Source organism: Rhincodon typus, chromosome 10 (assembly GCF_021869965.1).
Source record: "Rhincodon typus isolate 14 chromosome 10, sRhiTyp1.1, whole genome shotgun sequence".
Lineage (NCBI taxonomy): Eukaryota > Metazoa > Chordata > Chondrichthyes > Orectolobiformes > Rhincodontidae > Rhincodon > Rhincodon typus.
Window position 1 is genome coordinate 24,057,128 of NC_063341.1, and position 21,573 is coordinate 24,078,700.

General features: G+C 38.5%; 1 protein-coding gene across 6 annotated transcripts in view; it reads left to right on the plus strand.

The window, feature by feature from the left end:
* Positions 1 to 21,573, plus strand: part of abl2 (c-abl oncogene 2, non-receptor tyrosine kinase) — a 119,249-nt gene that overhangs the window by 96,416 nt on the left and 1,260 nt on the right. The window contains exons 11-13 of one of the 6 annotated variants that reach the window (XR_007263063.1): positions 782 to 1,015; positions 3,379 to 5,779; positions 16,569 to 16,712. Coding sequence is in view for 2 of the 6 variants with exons in the window: in XM_048602034.1 (XP_048457991.1) it covers positions 782 to 1,015; positions 1,304 to 2,493 (1,424 nt within the window). In the remaining 4 variants the exon portion in view is untranslated. Of the gene's footprint in view, positions 1 to 781; positions 5,780 to 16,568; positions 16,713 to 21,573 lie in introns of those variants that run through there. The other 5 variants (XR_007263060.1, XR_007263062.1, XM_048602034.1 and 2 more) reach the window with 5 other exon arrangements.

Consider the following 21,573-nt stretch of genomic DNA (forward strand, 5'->3'; position numbering starts at 1 on the left):
TCCCCTCGGTGCAAAGTTTCCTTTAGCTAGCTTGGTAGGTACTTTAAAAATGTAAATCAGTGTTAGCAATATCACCATCACTAACCAAACTCTTTCTGATTAATGAATTGGCAATTTGTAGGCAGACCAGCAAGGATTTTTTTTCAAAGTGGCAGCGGGTCAGAAACATGCCCAACCCCTTTCAGTAATTGCCAAAACATTTTGTAATGGACCACATTAGTTCAAATGCTAGTTCTCTTATTTTGCCTAATAAGACAAAAAGTCCAGGCACCTGTCCCTCAAGTCTTCCGTTTTGTAGTTCAAAGTGAGCAATTCTGTTGCAGTTATTGACAATTTCTTCAAGTTTATCTATTTGATGCAATAGAAATCTGGAAGACCGAGTTCAATTTTTAACATAGCTGGGGAGATTGCAGGTCAAATGTTGTCATCTTGTATAAAAATCTCAAGCATAAATAATGAATATTTGCTTGACCATAATGTACAGAAATTTTCATAGAGCCATAATCCTCCTACACCCTCCGTTTTAGTAGCATTAAGAATTAACATAAAAAAATCCATTTAAAAGTCACAACATTAAATGCTACAAATAAGCGGTTATGATATAGGAAAGAAATAACGTGAGTTTGAAAGAAGGCAGGAAAATATAAAAGTTACCAAGGTGGAAAATGAGAACACAAAAAGTGGTGGGAAACAGAACAAGATGATGAATGTAGATTGATCATACACTTGCATGCTTTCTTCCATCTCAAGTTACATTTATTTTGTTTTCGTTTCCCAATAGGAATGGGAACAAGTGCAGCCCTGTGTAGCATCTCCCCTGCATTGCCTCGTAAGCAAAGAGATAAATCTCCCAGTGGTCTCCTGGACGATAGCAAAGAGACCCTGTTTACCAGAGATAGAAAAGCTGGCTTCTTCAGTTCTTTTATGAAGAAGAAAACTGTCCCTATGCCTCCTAAACGCAGCAGCTCCTTCCGAGAGATGGAGAACCACCCACACAAGAAATATGAGATAACGGGTAACTTTTCTTCTTTCTCATCTTTTCAGCACTCAGATGGTCTTACATTTGTCCAGTCACATGCTGACGGGACACACGCACAGGCTAGGTGCTGTGGACGGGGTTCTGTTCAAAGAAATGGTGGTGTAACTAGTGGAGGGTGGGCAGGATTTGCTGGATTTTTCACTCCACGCTTAATAAAAAAGACACTTGGCTTAAAAGCTGGGAAGCCTTCAAGTAATGATGATTCAAGCTTGGAAGCCTCCAAACCTTTCCCTCGGTCAAATTCTACTTCTTCCATGTCTTCAGGGCTTCAGGAGCTGGATCGACTAGCCTTGACTCTTCCTAGAAATTGTCACCGCAACAGAATTCAACTAGAACATCCAATTCCTGCCATCTCTAAAGAGGAGGAACATGGAAGACTCACAGACCCATTACATCGAAAAGCAGAAGATGGAATTTCCTCATTGAGAGACAAATCAAAAGCCAAACTCGTAGCGCGGGGTGCTGCAACACCACCTCTCAGGGCAAATGCAGGCAATGGAGACAGTGATCTTTCACAGAATCTAAATTCAGTGCAGGTTGGGCGGGGAGAATCCAATAGTAGTCATTCCAGATCTGTAGGCATGAAAGAGGATGTGGAGAAGGGAAGTTGGTCCTCTCCAGTTAAGACTGTTGCAACTCTTCCAGCAACTCATAATCACAAAGTACCTGTACTGATATCTCCAACTTTGAAACATGCTTCTGCAGAAGTTCAGTTGATTGGAACAGATTCTCTGGGAAACAAATTCAAACTGCTGTCAGAGCATCAGGTTGCATCAGAAAGGGAGCGTCCCAGGCTTGTAAAACCAAAATGTGCACCACCCCCACCCCCACCCCCTCCACCTCCTCTCAAACTATTGCAGCCTCCTCCCAGCACAGGTCTGAATAGCACAGAAACAGCAGAGGACTGTGAGAGCACATCAGCACAACAGGAGGTTGAGATTAATGGTGAAAGTGGCAAAAGGCCCACAACGGCTGCATTAGGAAAGATCTCCAGACCAACTCTGCCACCCCCTCAAGTGCCTCCAGCTTCATCCATTCCTGTGGTAGCTTCCTCCAAACTTGCAAATGGAGCCTCTGTAACTACGAGTGCTAGAATTTCCTTGCGAAAAACCAAGCTGCCACCAGAGAAGGTGCCAACAGAAAAAATCAGCAAGGAGGCATTATTAGAATGTGCCGAGCTTCTATCTAGCATCATCGACAGTGGCTCAGAGTCCACCTCCAACAGCCAGTTGGTTGAAGCAGGATATCGGTTGCTTGATCATTGTACTGGTTATGTGGACTGCATTATGCAAATGAGGAACAAGTTTGCTTTCCGTGAAGCTGTAAACAAATTAGAACAGAGCCTCCATGAGCTCCAGGTATCCTGCACAGCTTCTACTGGACTTACAACAAACCCTGTGCTCAGTAACTTACTGACATGTGTTAAAGACCTAAGTGACATTGTGCAGAGGTAGCCAAGAAGGCCATACTGTGTGTGAGAGGTTTAGTGACTCAAGTTTATTATCTGAAGTACCTCAGCAAATGTTCAGCTTTTCAATGTTTACAGATTCATCTCTTTCAATCAGTGAAGTCCTGATTAGAGCTATCTGTGCATAATGAGGGTGTGGAGAGCACTGTCTCCAGTTTTTACTGGGTGGAATGCTACTCCTTTATTAAATTTGGTGGAAAAGGTCCAAAACCAGCTATTTTGAATCAGGGCCAAGGTAAGCTTTTTTCCCCCCCATACTGGACAGTTCTCAGGGACTTCTCCCTTTTGAAAAGGAAGTCACACCTAATAGTTTTTGAGTATTTAATCATGTACTTATGATCATTTTGTTCAGTGCAAAACACAACACAACTATCTTGTCACTGAACTCATTCTATGTACTCATATCAATGCACTATCAAAAAAAGTTTAAAACAATTTGCTTTAATTTTGTCCTTCTGCTGCTCATGTGCTAATATTAATTCGTAACCCACTTTTCCCATCACACTCAATAGTAGTCCAGGTACTTTATTGTACTGGTCCATGATGCAAAACTTTGAGCAACCGCACCAAAATGTTGAAGTGTGAATGTAGTATGCTCTGCCAGGTGTTTTTTCACCATTCAGGTAGACAAGGTGTGAACAGTCATGCACCCATTGTTAATCTGTACTGAAATGCTAGCAACAAGACTGAAAACTAAAGCTTAAGTCTGTCACTTCCTCTTCATATTGGATGGAATTTGCTGGCAGTGCCTGAGACAGGCAAAACTGCATTATATCAGCAGACCTGTAAACTTAATTCAGGTTGATAATTTTTTCTGTATTTCCCAATGTAGCAGTGTTTCTCCTTTGTAATGCCCTGTCTTCTTTTGCAGCAGTATTGGAATTCCATGGGAACACTACTTCAAAAAGTCCCTCAGAACTGTCTTGGGGTTAAAGATATGCCTATGTAATATTGCTTCTCAGAGTGGACCTCGTGTTTCTATTTTTGGTGAATGGAAAAACAAGTTATGTGGCAGAATCTGCTGTGACTTCAGAATGACAATGTGAATTGTTTTACCTTGGGATTGCTAAGTGAATCTACTGTGTTTGCTGTGAGTGTAGAAAATGACATCCCTAAATCATGCACACAGCCAAGTCAGAGCTCTACCACAGTCAATATTTATGACAGCAAACCCGTCCTCCCTGCTTAAGTACTCACCCTGTGGTGCTGGAGCATCATGAAGGTCCCACAGGAATATTGCATCTGTTTTTTTTCTCTGTTCACAGCAATAGATTATACCAAGAAAATTGCACACATTTTTGAATTACTTCTTTAAACCACGACTCCTGTGCAGGTAACCCCATTTCTCTGCTAAAAGAAATTTAGGCACTGACAAATACTGGTGTTTTGCACCATTTCTGTTTGCCATTTTCCCATTTTTATATGACTGTTAAAGAAAAGCTTCTTAATACAGGTTCCTCTCTATAAATTAACCCATTAGTTCTGTGAAACTACTAGTTGTCAAATTAATGACCAGGAAGATCATTTTTACACTATCCCTGAAAAGCTGTCCTTATAACTTTCTGGCATGCAGATATTTTACCATCAACTTTATCAGTTTTTAATTTTTTTTTAACACAAGCCCATGGGAGGCCAGTGTACCTTCTCTTAAAATTGTATTTCTCTACCCCATCATAGTACTGATCCTGAATGTGTATGTGGTACTTTTTAAAGCGTTCCAATTAATTTAATTGCATCAGAGAATTATTCAAATGTTCACTGCTTGTTACACTCCATCCCACGTGCTCATTGCTGCCTCTCAAAGTAGTCACAAAGCATGTGCACTTAGGCAAGATCATTTCAGATAAGGCCATATATTTAAAAAAGGCAAACATTTTTTTCTTAATGTTGATGTTTACACTGTGCCTGGAACAAGGAGGTAGCATCATGATATGGAACCAAGGGTTAGATTTATTCGTGTTGGAATTTGGAGTTGTGACTGCACTAGTTAATACCAAGGCAGCACTTCATAATATGTGGTGTCCAGTTTTTTTTTTAGGGAAAGCAAGTGTGTTTGTATCATAGAGTACTGATCTTTAGGAACTTGACACCAGTCCCTCAAGTCACACTCCCTTGCTGTGCCGCTACTGTTTGTGCTAAGACTAGGAAAGTACTGATTTCTGAAAACACTAGAATAACCTTGCTGTGTCCAGTGAAATGCAGAATTTTTATTTTTGAGTGCTGTGACTTTCTGATCATGTTTGCAGTATTGCCTGTGGACTGTCAATTCAGACTGCTGCTGATAATTTGCAGAAATACTCTGTGTGCATTTATACCAAAGGCCACTTGGTTCAGTCATTTCTTTGTGCAATTTAGGCTGGGTTAAACTCATTTCTAGTTTCATGGGCAGATCTGCAATCAGTTTTATAGGATAATAGATCCTGATTTTGTTAACTGCTTTCACATAACAAACCTCCTTGGATGACAAAGCGGTCTCTTCCTTTACATGTGCTTCAAATTCCTTGCAAAAACAAAATGATGTTAACATCATGAAAATAATTAGAATTCTCACAACTAGTAAAATCATTAAAATTATCCCTGAAAAATTTCTGGGACACTAATTATAAAAGGGAAAACTAAAACTATCAAGAAATTGAATCCCAGAAGAACTGTTGTCTGTGGGCACATTGTGTTTTCATAGTTATCTTCACTATGATGTATAAAACAAACCTGCACCTCCTTTAAAACTTTGAATGCATTAATCCTAATAGCCTTTCCACAAAATACAACACAGTCCACCTCATACTTTTGTATTTGTCAGGATGTTAAAGTGGGCATCAATATCCATGCAGGTGCAGCTGTAGTGTAGCTTCAACCCAACAGAAACATCTGACACATTTAACATGAAAGGAAAAATTGAGCAGAGTTACTTTACTGGGCCAAAAATTTCATTTCCTTTGGAAATATTGATTTCCATAAAATAACGCAAACTGACATGGCAGAGATCAACCAAAAGCAAAATTAAAGTCAAAAACAAAATCAGATTTAAAATTAAGGAGGTCTGATTCACTAAGGTTTTAAAAAAAAGTCACGGCTACCCCCCTCAATATTTTAATATCCTCCAGTAATGAAAAACTTCATTGCATTACATTATTGTTTTTTTTCTTTATTCATTCAGGGGATGAGGGCATCGCTGGCGAGGCAGCATTTATTGCCCATCCCTAATTGCCCAGAGGGCAGTTAAGAGTCAACCACATTACTGTGAGTCTGGAGTCACATGTAGGCCAGACCAGGTAAGGATGGCAGTTTCCTTCCCTAAAGGACATTCATGAACCAGATGGGATTTTCTGACAATTGACAATGGATTCACAGTTATCATTAGATTCTTAATTCCAGATATTTATTGAATTCAAAATCCACCATCTGCCATGGCAGGATTTGTACCTGGGTCCCCAGAACATTATCTGAGTCTCTGGATTAACAGTCCAGTGATTTATTGTGTCACAATGACACCATATTAAAATGATGTCAATCTGGAGTAGAATGGAACTCCTTCAATTTGGATTAAAAGGAGAAATTGATAGAAATGTTTTTAAGTTTGATATTTCATTTGGCACACAACCTACCAAGTGGAGATTAGTATTTCCAAATTGTTAGCCAGTCATGCTGTGAAATGTCAAATCGGTGATCTCGGTCAAGGTTAGCCTTAATTTGGTTATGGTACTAATATATCTGAGGCCAAAGGTATGGGTACAAACCCCATTCCAATGACTGATGCATAACTGAGTGCTTAAATGATTTCCCTTTTGCCATAAAAAAATCAGCATGACCTGTTAAGCCCTGGACACATGAATTCTGAGTTTTCCACTTCATCCTTTCAACGCAACTGCAGAATAAACAGAATTATGTTAATTTACAAAATGCAATCAATTTAGGTCGTCAATTATGCTGATCAGTTACAAACTTAGTAAAAGGTGTTTTATTTATTCTTCATCCTTACTTGTGTAAGGGAGAGTTGTTACAGGTCATGAATGTTGATGTGTTGCAGCAGGAAATTTTCTTTTTCAGACAATGACATTTCCTGAGTGTAGCAGTGCAGTTCTAAACCTAGTATGTCCAAGAGTTCGGTGATTCACTGCAACACACACATCAGCTTATCTGTCCTCACATGTTTAAGGAAACAGTTTATCCTTAATTGCAGGTTAATGTGTGAGGGGAACTCTGGAGCCTGTCTACTCCCAGTCTGACTAAATTACCCGTTTTTTGTGTGAGGTGTTCAGTGATAGTGCGGTACGTTTGGGATAGACTAATTTGGTATAGACAACCATATGTCAGGTTTTGCTGGAAAGTGGAAACGAATTTATCCCAGCCTTTTAAACACTCTTAAGATGTGTAAATATGTGAATTAACTAGGGTGAGGGATGGCAGAACTACCAGAATGAATGCTAAATGACACGAACAGTATTTTGTTCTTTTTGTACTATAAATATGTTTGAGTTTGTAATTAAATTATCACAGAATTATGAAATAACTGAGTGTTTTTGGCAGTGCTGGCTTATTATACACATGGTCAGAATCTACAAGTGACAAATCTTTCTCTATGCTGTGGTTAAAAGTTATCAGCGTTTCAAACACCCTTGTGAAAAATTGTTTAATAATTGGTAGATATTTATGATGCCTATATATCTTCAATTCATTGTTAGTGAGGTTTTGCAATGCTACAAAATGTTAAGTTTTAAATCTGTGCTAAGTTCAAGGTGCTCAAAACAAATTTATTTTTGTTATGGCTTCAATGATCAGACCTCTATCCACATTTGATCCACATTCATGTCTCATGTTACTTCTAAAGTGCGTTAGCTTGAAATGTGTTTCGGTTTGGATAATAATTTACAATGACTTTACATTGACAGTTTGTTCATCTGTTTGCATGTTTGATTTGTTTCAACATTACCCTGATACTAATTAAGATTTCTCCAGAAACGTACAAGTTACTGATCACCATATAATTTGATTTCTCTATCCTGTGCTGAAGAATGCCAGTGAAATTGCTTTTAAGAATAATTTCGTCAATCGCTTTATCCCAAAGTAAAACATTTCAAACCCCCCAGTACATGATTTAGACTACTCATCTATTGTAAAGTCATACCATTTGCCTGTCTACCCTCTGTGAATTCACTTATCCATTAAATGCTGACTTTTCCCCAAATGCAAATCTAATATTGGTTTAAAAAAAAATCTTATTTCCTGGGGTAGAAGTGTGCACAATGAATGCACTACATGCTGTATGTACGTAGTCCAAGATGTTCCCTGTTTGCAGAAATCTTCTAATACTCCTCCAGCCCAGAAGAGATGGGACTTCATTTAATATCCTGCAAGGTATGTAAAATGTATGACCACATTTCATGCGCAACAAAACATTAGATTTCAGAAGCACATTTATATGTTACAATTAAGTTTCCATGTCTTAAAGCAGTTTGTGCACTTTCACATGATAAAGGAACATATGTTTCTACTACAACAGTAATTGCTGGAAAAGCTCAGCAGGTCTCGCAGCATCTACAGAAAGAAATCAGAGTTAATGTTTCAGGTGGAGCGACCTGTTCTGAGGAAGGGTCACTTGACTCGAAATGTTAACATTGATTTCTGTCCACAGATACTGCGAAACCTGCTGAGTTTTTCAAGCAATTTCGGTTTTTGTCTCTGATTAACAGCATCCGCAGTTCTTTTGGTTTTTTGAGTTTCTGCTACACTGCCATATGAACATTACGCATTTTGCAACCTAATACAGCCAGATACATTCCTGTAACAGCACTGAAAATCCCTTGGTATAATTTTGACTTGACAACCAGATACAAAATTAGGCTGAATGAAATATGTTCAAACAATTACAAAATGCCAGAAATTCTGAATCAAAGCAGGAAGTTGTACAACTTTGTGATAGATTGGTTCTGCTGATGTTCCCAAATATCTGACCAGTTTAATTCAGATCTCTCGTGTCCACACTGCTACTTAATGCTGATGTATTTAATAGGTTGGCATTTAGCATTTGCTGCAGATCTAACTTATTATATAAGTATTGCATCTGGCTTTTACATGTCATACATGTCTCCATCAATTCAGAATTATTTCATAAACCGAAAGTAATTCTACTGGAACTTTAAATTTAGAAGGAATTTCAATTTCAAAGCCGTCAAAAGTTTAAAGCCAACTTATGTGTTTATATGGCCTTGAGAAACAGAGCACATTTGTACCTCAAATCACAACTATGTTGCAGACCACTGATTTCTGTCCAGGAAGTGTGCCTGTTTTCTGAAATTCCCCACTAGCTGCAATCAAATTTATGTCTTGAGTAGTACTAACATTTGATAGATTTCATTAACTAAGTCGCAGAAACCTATGGAACAGTTTTCTACTTTTTTGAATGCTGCGAGCTGGGGAGAGACTAGAAGAGAGAAGCTAGTTTTGAAGCATGAATATTATAAATGCTGCAGGTGGCAGAGGTTGGAATACTAAAGAATGGTTAAATCAGAGAATTGTTACAGAGCAGAAAGAAGGCCCATCACGTCTGCACCAGCTCTCGTGAGCATTTTAACATTTTGCCAATCACCTGTCTTTTCCCTGTAAGCCTGCACGTTATTTCTATTTAAATAATCATCCCATGTTCTCTTGAATGTCTCGGTTGAACTTCCCTCCACTACATGACTCATAACTGAAGTGTCTCAACTCTTGAACCACTCTCAAACTCTTCTACACTCTCTCCAATTCATTCACATCCTTCCTCTTATGCAGCACTCACTATACATGATACCCCAGCTGAAATCTAGTTTGTATCTTCTGTAATATTCATAACCTTTTCTTGCCCCTATTTATGAAGCTTAAGTATGCCTTACTTGTCCTGCCACTTTAGTGATTGACTTACATGCACCGGGTCTCTGTAGCTGAATACCCTTTATTTTAAAAAGTCTCTCCTTGTTCACTGAAATGAAGTGCATTGCCTCATACTTCTCCATACTGAACTTTATCTGCCACCTATCCTTCCACTCCTCCAACTCGGCAATATCCATTTGAAGTTCTGCTATCAGTACTCGGTGTACAATTCTCTCAAGTTTTCAGTCAACTGAAAACTTTAAAACTGTCCCCTACATGCCAAGGTCTAAATCATTTTATCAGGAAAAGCAAGGTCCCAATACCAACCTCTGGGCAACTCCAGTAGAAAACATGTTGCCAACCTGAAAACCACTCACTAACCATTGCATTCTATATCCTGTCCATCAGCTAATTTTGGTATCCATGTTGCTGCTATCCTTTTTATTCCGTGACCAATGACATTACTCAACGGTCTGTATGGGACTACAACAGAAGCCTTTTGCAAGACCATGCTCACCACGTCAACAGTCTTTCCCTCATTAATATTCTCTGTTGCCTCTTTAAAAAGTTAATAAGATATAATTTCCATGTGGCTATTATTTCTATGCTGAATAATTGTTTCTAGAAGTTTCCCCACCATTGAAGTTAAACTGGGGTGTATTTGATGGACTGATGTTTACAATTTTTTTTTTAAGAAAAAGAGTAATGTTAGCAATTTTCAAACCTACAGCACCATCCCCAAATGCAGGAAAGATTGAAAGACAGTTGCCAATGCCATTGTAATTTCCACTCTCGCCTCCTTCAATAGCCTGGGATGCATCTCATCTGGTTCAGGCATTTTACATCTGTAAGCACCAGCAGCTCATCTAATACCACTTCATTGTCAAATTAACCTTTCTAGTGACTACGTTTCCTGCTGAGACCAAATTTGGAGTACAGTGTTCAGTTTTGATCACCATTGCTAAAGAAAGACATACTTGCCTCAGAGATTATGCAGTCAAGGCTCAATAGAATAATTCTTGGGAATAGAAAGTTGTCATTTGGGCAGGGAGTTGAGTAGGATGGTCTTGTACCCTGGAGTTGAAAAGAATGAGGTGATCTCCTTGAAGCATATGAGCCATTTCACAATAAGACAAGGAACTTATTCACTCAGTGAGTTGTTAATCTCTGGAAACCTCTACCTGAGAACAATGTGAATATTCAATTGTTAGTATACTCAAAATTGAAAAATCGGATCTCGGAAATCTAAAGGAACTAATTGATATGTTCTGAGGAAGGGTCACCAGACCCGAAATGTTAACTTTGATTTTTTTTCTTCACAGATGCTGCCATACCTGCTGAGCTTTTCCAACAATTTCTGTTTTTGTTCCTGATTTACAGCATCTGCAGTTCTTTTGGTTTTTATGTAATTGATATGCTCATTTAAGTGGGAAAGTGGAGTTGAGGATCAATCATGGTCTTGAGTGATATAGCAGGTTGGTGGATGAATATGGCCTACCCTCCTATTTCTTGTGTTTTGACAGGCTCACCAATTGTGGAACGCTCATTTATTATGACAGGAAACTTTATTTGCATAAAATGTGTTCATGCTCAATGGCCTTATAAGTGAATGAGAATGCAGAGAAAAATTTTGAAAAACTTCCTTAATTCCAATCTTTTCATATATTTTTACAATCCATTTAATTGGATTCTACATTTCCTAATATAGAATCCCTACAGTGCAGATGGAGTCTGTTTGACCATCAAATCTGCAGCGACCCTCTGAAGAGCATCCCACCCTGTTCCCATGCCTCTGCATTAACCATGGTAATTGATCTAGCCCACACATCTCTGGACACTACGGGACAATTCAGTCTTGCCAGTCCACCTTACCTGCTTGTTTTCTTTTGGACTGTGGGAAGAATCTAGAACACCCAGAGGAAACCCACACAGACCCTGGGAGAATGTGCAAACTTCAGACAGACAATCACCTGAGGGTGGAATCGAACCTGGGTCGCGTCCCTGGTGTTGTGAGGCAGTAGTGCTAACCATTGTGCTGCCCTGCCACTAAAATCAATGGAGTTTGGTAAATGTTGCCACAAATGCCACATCACAAAATGTGGGAGAAGTAGGCCATTCAGCCCATCAAGTCTGCTTCCCATTTAATGAGATATAACTGATGTAATAATCAATTTCATTTTCCTGCCTTTTCCCTATAACCCACGATTGCCTTACTAATTAAAAATTTCTATCTCAGCCTTGGATATACTTAACACAGCTTCAACAGCCCTCTGCAGTGGACAATTCCACAGGTTCACAATCCTCTAAGAGAAGAAATCCCTCCTCATCTTTGTCCTAACTGGGTGACTCCTTATTCTGAAATTATGCTCGCTGTGCCTCGACAGTCTCACAAAGGGAAACAATCTCTCTGTCTAACCTGTCAATCCCCCTATGAGTACAGGCCCAACCTGCACAGCTTCTCCTCATAAGAAAATCCTTCCATTACCTGGTATCAACCTAGTGAACCTTCTTTGGACTACCTCTAATGCCACTACACTTCCCCTATGAAAAGGGGACTAAAACTTAATTCCAGGTGTGGTCTGACTACTGCCTTGTATCATTTTAGCACAACTTCCCTATGTTTTATTTTACTGCAAACCCTTAGAATATTACCCTTTATTTCAATTTGACTTCCCTATTGCCCATTGAACTCATATGCTAACCTTTTGCAATTCATGGACAACGACCCCCAAATCCCTCTGTTCTGCGTTTTGCAGTCTTTCTCCATTTAATCCTATTTGGCTGCTCTAATATTTCTGCCAAAGTGCATAATCTCACATTTTCCCACTATATATTCCATCTGCCTAGTTTTGCAGTGTTCAATATCACTATATAATCTCTCAAGCCTAATCTTATTGATTTCTAGGCAGTTACTGATTTCCAGTCATAGTCACCCTAATATCACTTTCCTCCTAATCTGTAAGAAGCCCAATACTAATGTAGATTCTTAAAAATATTTTTAAAATATTAAAAATTCTTAAAAGTATTGGAAGCCCTGGAGCCCCCAACCTGCCTTTTGATGACAGTGTGCGTGCTTCTTTACATTATGCTGTATTGCTGAGATTATGCTTGCAAAGAGAAGGAGAAAAAAGAATTGATTTTAGAAATCCTGCTGGAATTTGAGAGTTTGCAATGGGTTCTGCATAGATCTTGTTTTTTGAAGCTCTCCGATCAGATGTTACGAATGAGTGAGGCGTGGTTTTTATATCTAAGGTTGGTATAATGAGTTTTGAATATTTAAAAATATATTTTTCAATGCCATTTATATTTGACCCTGCATAAACGTATGAATAACCCAGCCAATAGATAAGTTTATCCAAACAAAGGAGTTACTTTTTACTGAAAGAGTACAATAAAACCATAAACATTATTATAAAGTAAAGTTCTTCCCAAATCCCCTAATACATGAGAATGCAGTAGCATGCAAGCAAACATGACAAGTTGCAAGGAATGGGGAGATGGAATGAAAATAAAAATTACTGTTTTTAAATTAGAGGATTATACATGTTGCTCTTATTGGCCCACAGTGGAGATTGGATCAGTTGTGATAGTTCATTTGTCAGAATTCCTCGGTTATATTTCGAAATTGATGGGTTTAGGCTGCACTTTAATCCTTCTATTTGCATGATGAGTTTCGGAGTATGGCCTTTGTACTGCCAACACCACTAATCAAGCAGTTGCATCCCAGAGACGTTTGTAGGTCTCAGTAATGTTATGATCACAGATGATGGTGACACTTAACAAGTCTGATTTTGCTTTTTAGTTTGATAAATCATATGTTAAATATTTGTGGTTGCTTAACACAGTTAATCACTGAAATATTCATTTGAGGCTGCAGATATTCTGGAATAATAGAACATAATATTTCCTTTTGTGTAATAAACTTAAAGATGTATATGGAGAGAGGATATTTAGAAAATCTTAGCATGAGCATCAAAATCAATTTTCTCAGTTCTAACAACTTGAAGATCTCCTTTCAAACTCTCTTTGAGTGGAAACTCCATACGTTAGAAAACATTCCGCTGAGGGAACTGGTTCCTCTAAACTGAACTGAAAAAAGCTGTTGTAGGAAAAAAAGGCTTCTGAACTGAACTCAAATTCTTTTGAGCCTTCTATTCTGAAGTCAAAACTAAACTAATTGACTTAATGCCAGTCATACACCCAACAGTGTAAACATATTATCCCAGGCACTTGGCTGTAGTCACATGCTGTCTTGGAACTGATGTATTTTGGTCTCTGATTCAACTGACTTTGACTTTTTAGAAAGAAACCTTCATTGACCAAATCTTTAAATGAAAAATCCAAATTCCAAATATGATGTTACATATTAAACACCTTTCATAACAATGTGATGTATACATTACAGATGATGAATTTTCACCTCCAGATCATTACCTTTTCAGGAGCTTTTTCAGGGTGTGGGAGGCAATTTGCATTCAATGATCGTTCTTTTCCTGGAAGAAGAATTAGGGGGAACCATTAGGAGAAAAGCTATTTCCATTAGTTGAATGATCTGGGACAGGAGACAGTTATTTTTTTTAAAAAAAGAAACACCCTTACAGCCAGATCTTTCTGCAGTGAAATCACCTGCAGAATAAAGTCAGAAGTTATACATCACCAGGTTAAAGTCCTATAGGTTTGTTTGAAAGTACAAGCTTTTAGAGCACTGCTCCTTTGTCAGGTGAATTTTGTTTTCATTATGCTCTTGCAGATATGCATTTCATTTCTGGTAATGCTTTCCTGTCCTTCTTGTATCAAAGTTTTCTGTCATTATTAAGCTGAATTAGGAGGTGGAAAATTTTGATCTGAATCCAACATTAGAATATCTCGACTGATTCTCGAGTGCTGTTGTGAAGAAGTGTTGTCGTGATGAAAGTGTCGACACTTGAAAAGTGAATGTAGAAAAACTGCAGTGTATTAATTGTAGAGGAGGAATTTTATTGTCCTGCTCAACATTTATCCAACAAGCAATATTGCAAAAGGAGAAATTAACTGCATGTTTATTTGCTTGTGTGGGATCTTGCTATAAACAAACATTCACTTGTGACCAAATTTGGGATAGACTGAAAACGTGAAAATCATTTGTCTCGATGAAAATTTTTTCTTTAAATTCTAGAGCTCTGCCTTGCGCTGCAAAATACTACACCAACCTTAATTCAGCTAATGTGCTGAGCAAATTCCTTCCTTTGCTGCCAGATACAAGCGCCTCTCATTCCTAGGAGTCTCATGAAATTTCCTCATGACAGCCTCCTGACCCCATGATCATCTTCATAATAAAGTAATCTGCCACAGGCCACAACTACAATCTTGTTTATCTCTCACTTTATTAAATTCTGAAATGAAAAGAGCAAATGGGATTGAGATTGTTGGACCTATTTCAATCCACGTAAATCATGAGTATAGTTTTCTGATCTTTGGGAACAAGTGAGTATTGACATATCCCTAAAGGCTTGGTGAGAAAACCACATATTAATGAAACTAGATTCACTCTAATGGAGTATGAACTTTCTTAACCCTTTCATACATCTCTTTGCATTTTTTTCCTTGTAGTTCGGAATTTAAACTGTCTGGTTCAGTTAAGCAGTGCATTATTACAACTTCTTAAAACTGAAAAGCTGAGCTGGGTTAAAGTTCACAATGAAGGACATGCCAGGAGTGATTAAACGAGCAATGATCAGACACTAATAAGATTTAGTTTGTAAAGGATGTTAAGGATATAACCACAGATGGCTATCGGAAAAAGGTTTGGTATCCATTGATTAAACTTGAAATGTTTGAACAATTAAAAGGAACAGAAATTATAACTAAATCAAAGGTCATGGCAGTGAAGAAGAAGTTGATTTAATGCTTAACCAATTGCCTGGCTAATGAATTAAAGACAGTGTTCATTGTTTTAATTAGAATAAATTTGATAACTGGCCTTTGGGGTTATTAGCACAATTGTTGCATTAGATTTAGCTTAAAATTGACAGAGGAAATATGACTGGAGACTTACTGAATTGATGGATAAATCAGAAAAAGCAATCAGTTACTTGATTCAAGTTTTCAATTTCTGCAAGAGTAATTCCTTTCTCCTTTTCTGACTGAATAACAAGTGGCTGCTTTCAGTCAAATTGAAAACCTATTTATTTTTCTGTATCACCTGTGTTAAACAAATGACATTTTCTGTTTTCAGTTTTCACATGATATGAAATCTATTGAAACTTTGTGCTCCTTCCCTACTTTTACTCACTGAATTCAAATCACTCAGAGAAGTCAGTGACTGGAATGCACATTCACCTCTGCATATCAATCAGTAAAACTGCCAAGGTCTCTCTATTGCAACAACTGTTTGTTGTCTGAAGATTGTGCCAATTTCTGTAACTTTGCAGTGCAATCCATTAGCAGCAGGGATATCCTCATTGTGGATCACTATTTTCTCAGCCCAGGAAAATATTTGTTGCTGAAAGAAACAATAGACTTTTTGGCTTTCCTTAGTCTAGATGTACATTAAGTCGGGTCATTTTATTATATGCATTACGTGTATAGCAAAGCACAGGGCTAGCAGTCCAGTGTTGCCCTGCATCAGAATGCAATTTAAAGGTAAGGAGCCGATGGTATCATTATTGAGTAAGGAATGTCACCTCACAGGGCAAATACTGTTGTCTTTGTGGCTTCCTTTTCCAGAAGCCTCATCTTACGATCCATCAAACGAAGTAACAATGAAATGTGGGCAGTAACCGAGCTTGATCTTTGAGGTCGTGCTCAGAGGTAGCACTGTCAGAGTTGAAAATGGCCTCAAAGAGATGTGCATGTTTCCAGAAAGTAGAGAATGTAAGAAAAGTGGAGAACACATAATGCAGTCAGTTTCTAAATTCAATATGGAGATCTCCAAAGCTGTAAAGCACCCAAGTGCAAAAATGGGGGTGGTGTTCCTTGACCTTGTGCATTGTGCTTTGGAACATTGCAACAGGTCCAGGTGAGAAATGTTAGCGCAAGAGCAAGGTGGTTTATTGAAATGAAAAGGAACTGGGAGGTCAGGGTCATTCCTATGGATAGAACAGAAGTGTTCTATAAAGCAGTCACCTGGTCTCCCTGACAAAGGAGACCACATAGTGAGTAGCAGTGACAGTGGACTACTTCTTTCAATCTCTTAGGCAATAAGTCAGATAATTTATGAATGTGAATCAATTGCAGTGCGCTTCCTGCAAGCTAGTGGAAGTAACTGGAGAAGGAAGATTGAGCAGCAGCAAGACCTGACAAGCCAAAAAGATCATCGCAGGGGAGCCTGTGGATAGGTAACATTAATCTGCCTTCCCATTATCTCTCTCCATCCATGACACCCTGTATACCTGTATCTGTTTGTAGAAGAGATGTTTTATGTCAAGTTCATAATTATTTCAAATAAATATACTCGATCTACAGATAAATAGTAGTCATTGTTAAGTCCAGTAACTTGGTCCGTACTTTCTTTCACACTGGGTCCAAATGGTGAATTTTGCAAGATAGATAGACAACGGGGTACCTCTAGTCTCCTGAACAAGTCATTTATTTTTATAGCTGATGTGTAAAATTGTACCTGTTTACATCTGAATATTGTAGAAGATTCTTGCTACGTAGCAGCAACTGGGGCACTATCTTTGGTTTATGCAGTCTATTTCTAACCACTTTGTTTTTTGTTTAGACCCAAATCCTACAGCACCTTTTATTCCAGAAGAGCATTGAAATCCCTACCAAAAGAATTCTGAAAAGAACATTCTCCTAAAGTGCACTTGTGATAACTGGTAGATCTGTAGAAGGATTTCGTTGGAAAAATCAACAAGTCCAATAATACTAACTTGTATTTGTTTCTCGTTTGAAATCTATGAACCCTTTGTCCTCTCCAACATTTTCAAAAGCACTCTAGTTGAAAGGGCAAAGAATTTGCAAATTAATCCAGTCTGACAGTATTTCCCTATTGAACTCTATCATTAAAGTTAAAAAGGAAACTTCACAGAGTCAGGAAGTGAAATGCAAGATCTCTGGAACTACCACCTAAACCAGCTCTCTTCAGTTAGCTACAAGCTGGATGTCTGGGACCTGTTTCTCATGGGTTGAGAATTTTTATAGAGTCATTCAGCATGAAAACAGACTCTTTGGTCCAACCAGTCCATGCTGACCATGTTCCCAAACCAAACTAGTCCCACTTGCCTGCATTTGGCCAATATCCCTCCACACCTTTCCTATTCATGTCCTTATCCAAATGTCTTTTAAATGTTGTAACTGTACCTGTATCCACCACTTCCTTTGGCAGTTCATTCCACAAAGAAACCACTCTGTCAAAAAAAAAAGTTGCCCCTCATGTCCTTTTTAAATCTTTCTCCTGTCACCTTAAAAATATGTCTCCTAGTTTTGAAGCCCCCTGCCTTGGGAAAAGACCCTTGCTATTCAGCTTATCTACGCCCCTTGTGATTTTATAAACCACTATAAGGTCATCCCTGAACCTGTGCTCCAGTGAAAAAAGTCCCAGCCTATCTAGACTCTCTTTATAACTCAAACCTTCCAATCTTGGCAACTTCCTGGGAAATCTTTTCTGAACCTTCTCTAATTTAATAATACACTTCCTATAGCAGGCTGACCATATTGGGTGAGTAGACAAAAAAAAATGGAAGATGGAAATATAGAATGAGAACAAGTGAGGTTTCGCAAATGGGAGAGGAGTTGCTTATTACATAAATGAAACAAGTGCAGAAAGCTGCAATACAGAGGGATTGGGTCTCCTGGTGTACCAATTACAAAAAACTAGCATACCAGGTTAGCAGGTAATAGGGAAGGTGATTGGATGTTAACCTTTATTTCAAAGGGAATGGGGTATCAAAATATAAATGTATTGCTAAAACTACACAAGACACCAGATAAGCCACATATAGAATACTGAACAGTCTTGTTCCCATTATGAAGAGAAGATTTAAGATTAAGAATAAGGTTATCATTGCAAGGAAAGACATACTGGCATTTGAGGTAGTTGGAGAAAGCTTGCTAGATTGATCCCAGATATGGAGAATTTTCTTATGAGGAGAAGAGTCAAGTAGGTTGGGCATGCACACATTGGCGTTTATAAGAATGTGAGGCAACCTTATTGAAACATGTAGGATTCTTAGGGAAGTTGGCAGAGCGCATGCTAAGAGGTTGTTTCCGGTGTAGGAACCCAGAATCAAAAGGCATAATCTGAGTAAGGACTCACATGTTGAGAGAGTTGAGGTGGAATTTCTTCCCTCAGAGGATAGTGAATCTGTGGCATTCTATGCTGCAGAGGGCTGTCGATTTGAGAATATTCATGGCTGAAATAGACAGATTTTTAAAAAGAAAGAGAATTAAGTGTCATGGGTAACGAGCAGGAAAATGGATTTTAAAATTATCAGATCAGCCATGATTTCATTAAATGGCAGACCAGACATGACGACTGAATGGCTTCCCTCTGATCTGACACCTTAAGGTCTAAGAATGTGAAAATTCACTTCCTCCCTTCATAAGAATCTACGTAGAAAACTAGCGTGGCACTGGAAATAGCTGACAATTACAAGCTTGTACTCAATCTCAACCTTTTTTCCATTACCCTTACAAACCTGAGAAGGATAAAAGATGGGTCAGCAAAAGGAAGGCAAATAGCAGAGAAGGAACAGCTGGGAAAGCTGCAGTATCTCCTCCTCAAGCCAGAAAAGAAAGTACTTAGGGTAGAAATGATGCCCATAGGCCTGAGTATTTTTTGTTGCTGTACTAAACTGTGCAGATTAGAAGCTTCACAGTCTCAGCTGCTGATTTGAGCCATAAAAGCAAGCTAATGGCAATAAACATACCCAATGTTCTTGATTGCTGTTCCTTGGAAGTACCCTGGTTTGGCATTATAGGAACTTGTTAAATGGACAGTTTGTGTTTAAGATCACCATCCATTTTTGTGTGGATGAAAATCATTGCTGCTCTAGCTCTGTTCCTCATTACTATACCCAGCATTGACCTAACACACAGATGCAGAGCGAACAAATGTGCAGGAACTTCTTATTTCTCAAATGTGTAGTGGTTTTGGGAAAGAGTGTCTGGACCCTGTACAATTTGCAGTAACAAGGGTGAGGGGAGGACCTTGGGGAATGAATGAACCGGGGCAAGAGATGAAGAAAGTGAGAGAGAAAAGTTGGTAGCAAATATGATTTGGAATAATGTCAGTAGGATGAGAGAGCCGCAATAATTTTTCAGTCATAGAGGAAGGCATGCCTACATGAAATTGCTTGAACTGGGAAATGAGAAGGAAGAGAGAATCAGCTGAAACGGAGCCAGTTGAAATTGAAGATGGAAACAGTTTACTTGCTGAAGAAAAGGGCTGTAGTGGTGGAAGTAGAGAGCTTGTATTGGAAGTGTATATGTGAACAAAGATGAACAGAAGAGCTCCAGCATTAACATGGAAACATAGGAATGTCAGCAGGAATCAAGTGGAAACAGGCACTGATTTGAAATTTAGGTGGGTGGAGAAGGTTTCTGTCATTGTGATTATTAAATGAAAATTTTAAAACAAGTCAAAAGTCACCATCTTACCAAACCATAGGACTGCTTTCTCATTAGAAAGACACAATTGGTGGTGTTTAACCTGAGGTTCACCATGCCTCAGGTGAGGGAAGGTGGTGAGAAACTGAATCCTTCATGGTAACCTCAGCCAGTGTGAGAATTGAACCCATGCTGTTGTTATCACACTGCATCTCAAACCAACCATCCAGCGAACTGAGCTAAACCAAGCCCCAAACAAGTTTACAGACCCAATGTTGGCATCAGTTTCTCTGCAGGGTACTTTGGAAAATCCTGCAGTTTTTTCAAGCTGTGTCAATATGTCATATTACCACTATTTAAGTGTTTTAGAAGCTATTATCTAGTATATTTGCTGCCATTATCCTTTTAGATGAGGATTGAGTGTTAGAGGAAAACCAATCAATCAATCATTAATCTAATGAGAAGAGACTGTTGTCTTAAACAAGTTGTAGTTTATTACACAGTAGCAAGTGGGTACACGTTACACTGATTTGATAGACATTGGTTCTGTCACAATGAAGAAGGTCCAAATAGTAGGTTTCACCTTTAAGACCTTGAGCTGTTCTACTCCCAAGTCTATATAAAATTACTAGAGTGGAGAATTTTTCATGCAATCTTAAGCATTAACGCTTTAAAACTCTTACCCTCTTCTAAACAGACTCCTTGAAAATGTCATTTGGAAAATTAACATGTCATTCCTGTTTTGAGTTATTTCCTTTTGGAAAGCTGGTGGTCAAATTTCACTGACATCCTAATTTAGTTTCTGTGGAATCATCTTTTCAGGAACTTGTATTCTTACAAGAACTTTATAAATCAATACACTGTTTAAGGGGCTCTGGCTGAACAACACGCAAATTCCTATGGTTGGTAAGCTACATAATTCTAGCTGCTTAAACTCCAACAGCACGTTTTTATGGAAATGGTATGGTATACTTATTTTCAGTCTTCCCCTGGCTTTTGCAAATTTGCATTGAAACACTCTGGTCTTGGATAAGAGGTGGGACTTGAGCAAGCTGGGAAAATGCAATCAATAGTGACCACAGAACTCCATTGTGTAGATTTCATCAGAGCTTGGTTCCAGAAATTTTAAGCAAGTCAAGTATCGGCCTGACCTAAGAGTTAATTGATAGATTGGAATTATCATGCGGGGGGGGGGTTTTCTTTTAAGTGCCAACTGTATATAAATAAACCACAATGATTTGATGCTTAAATTTTGCATTTAGAATCATGCAGCATGGAAACGGGTCCTTTAGCCCAACTCATCAATGCCAACATGAAGAGATCCAATGATCCAACAATTTGAATCCCTTCCCCTCCACCAGCTCCTCGGCCACACATTCACGGAGTCACTGACCTCCACAATTATATCCCCTTTCATTTCCCTGGACTATAATTAGACAGCTCTCCTTCCTGACTCTGTAATCTATTTGTGTACGTGAACTTTGAATGTGTGTGAGAGTACAAATTTTTGCTCTGCATTTTTTTTCTTAGAAACCGGGTTGAGTCAATTGGGATAACCTCTTTCTTTAAGACCACCTGTTTAATTGGATCTATTATGATCACAGTGTGTTAATGGTTTAAACACCCGTTAAATCGGCAAGCATATACTTTTCACAAAAGAATCTTGCTGCAGTCAAACAAGGACTGG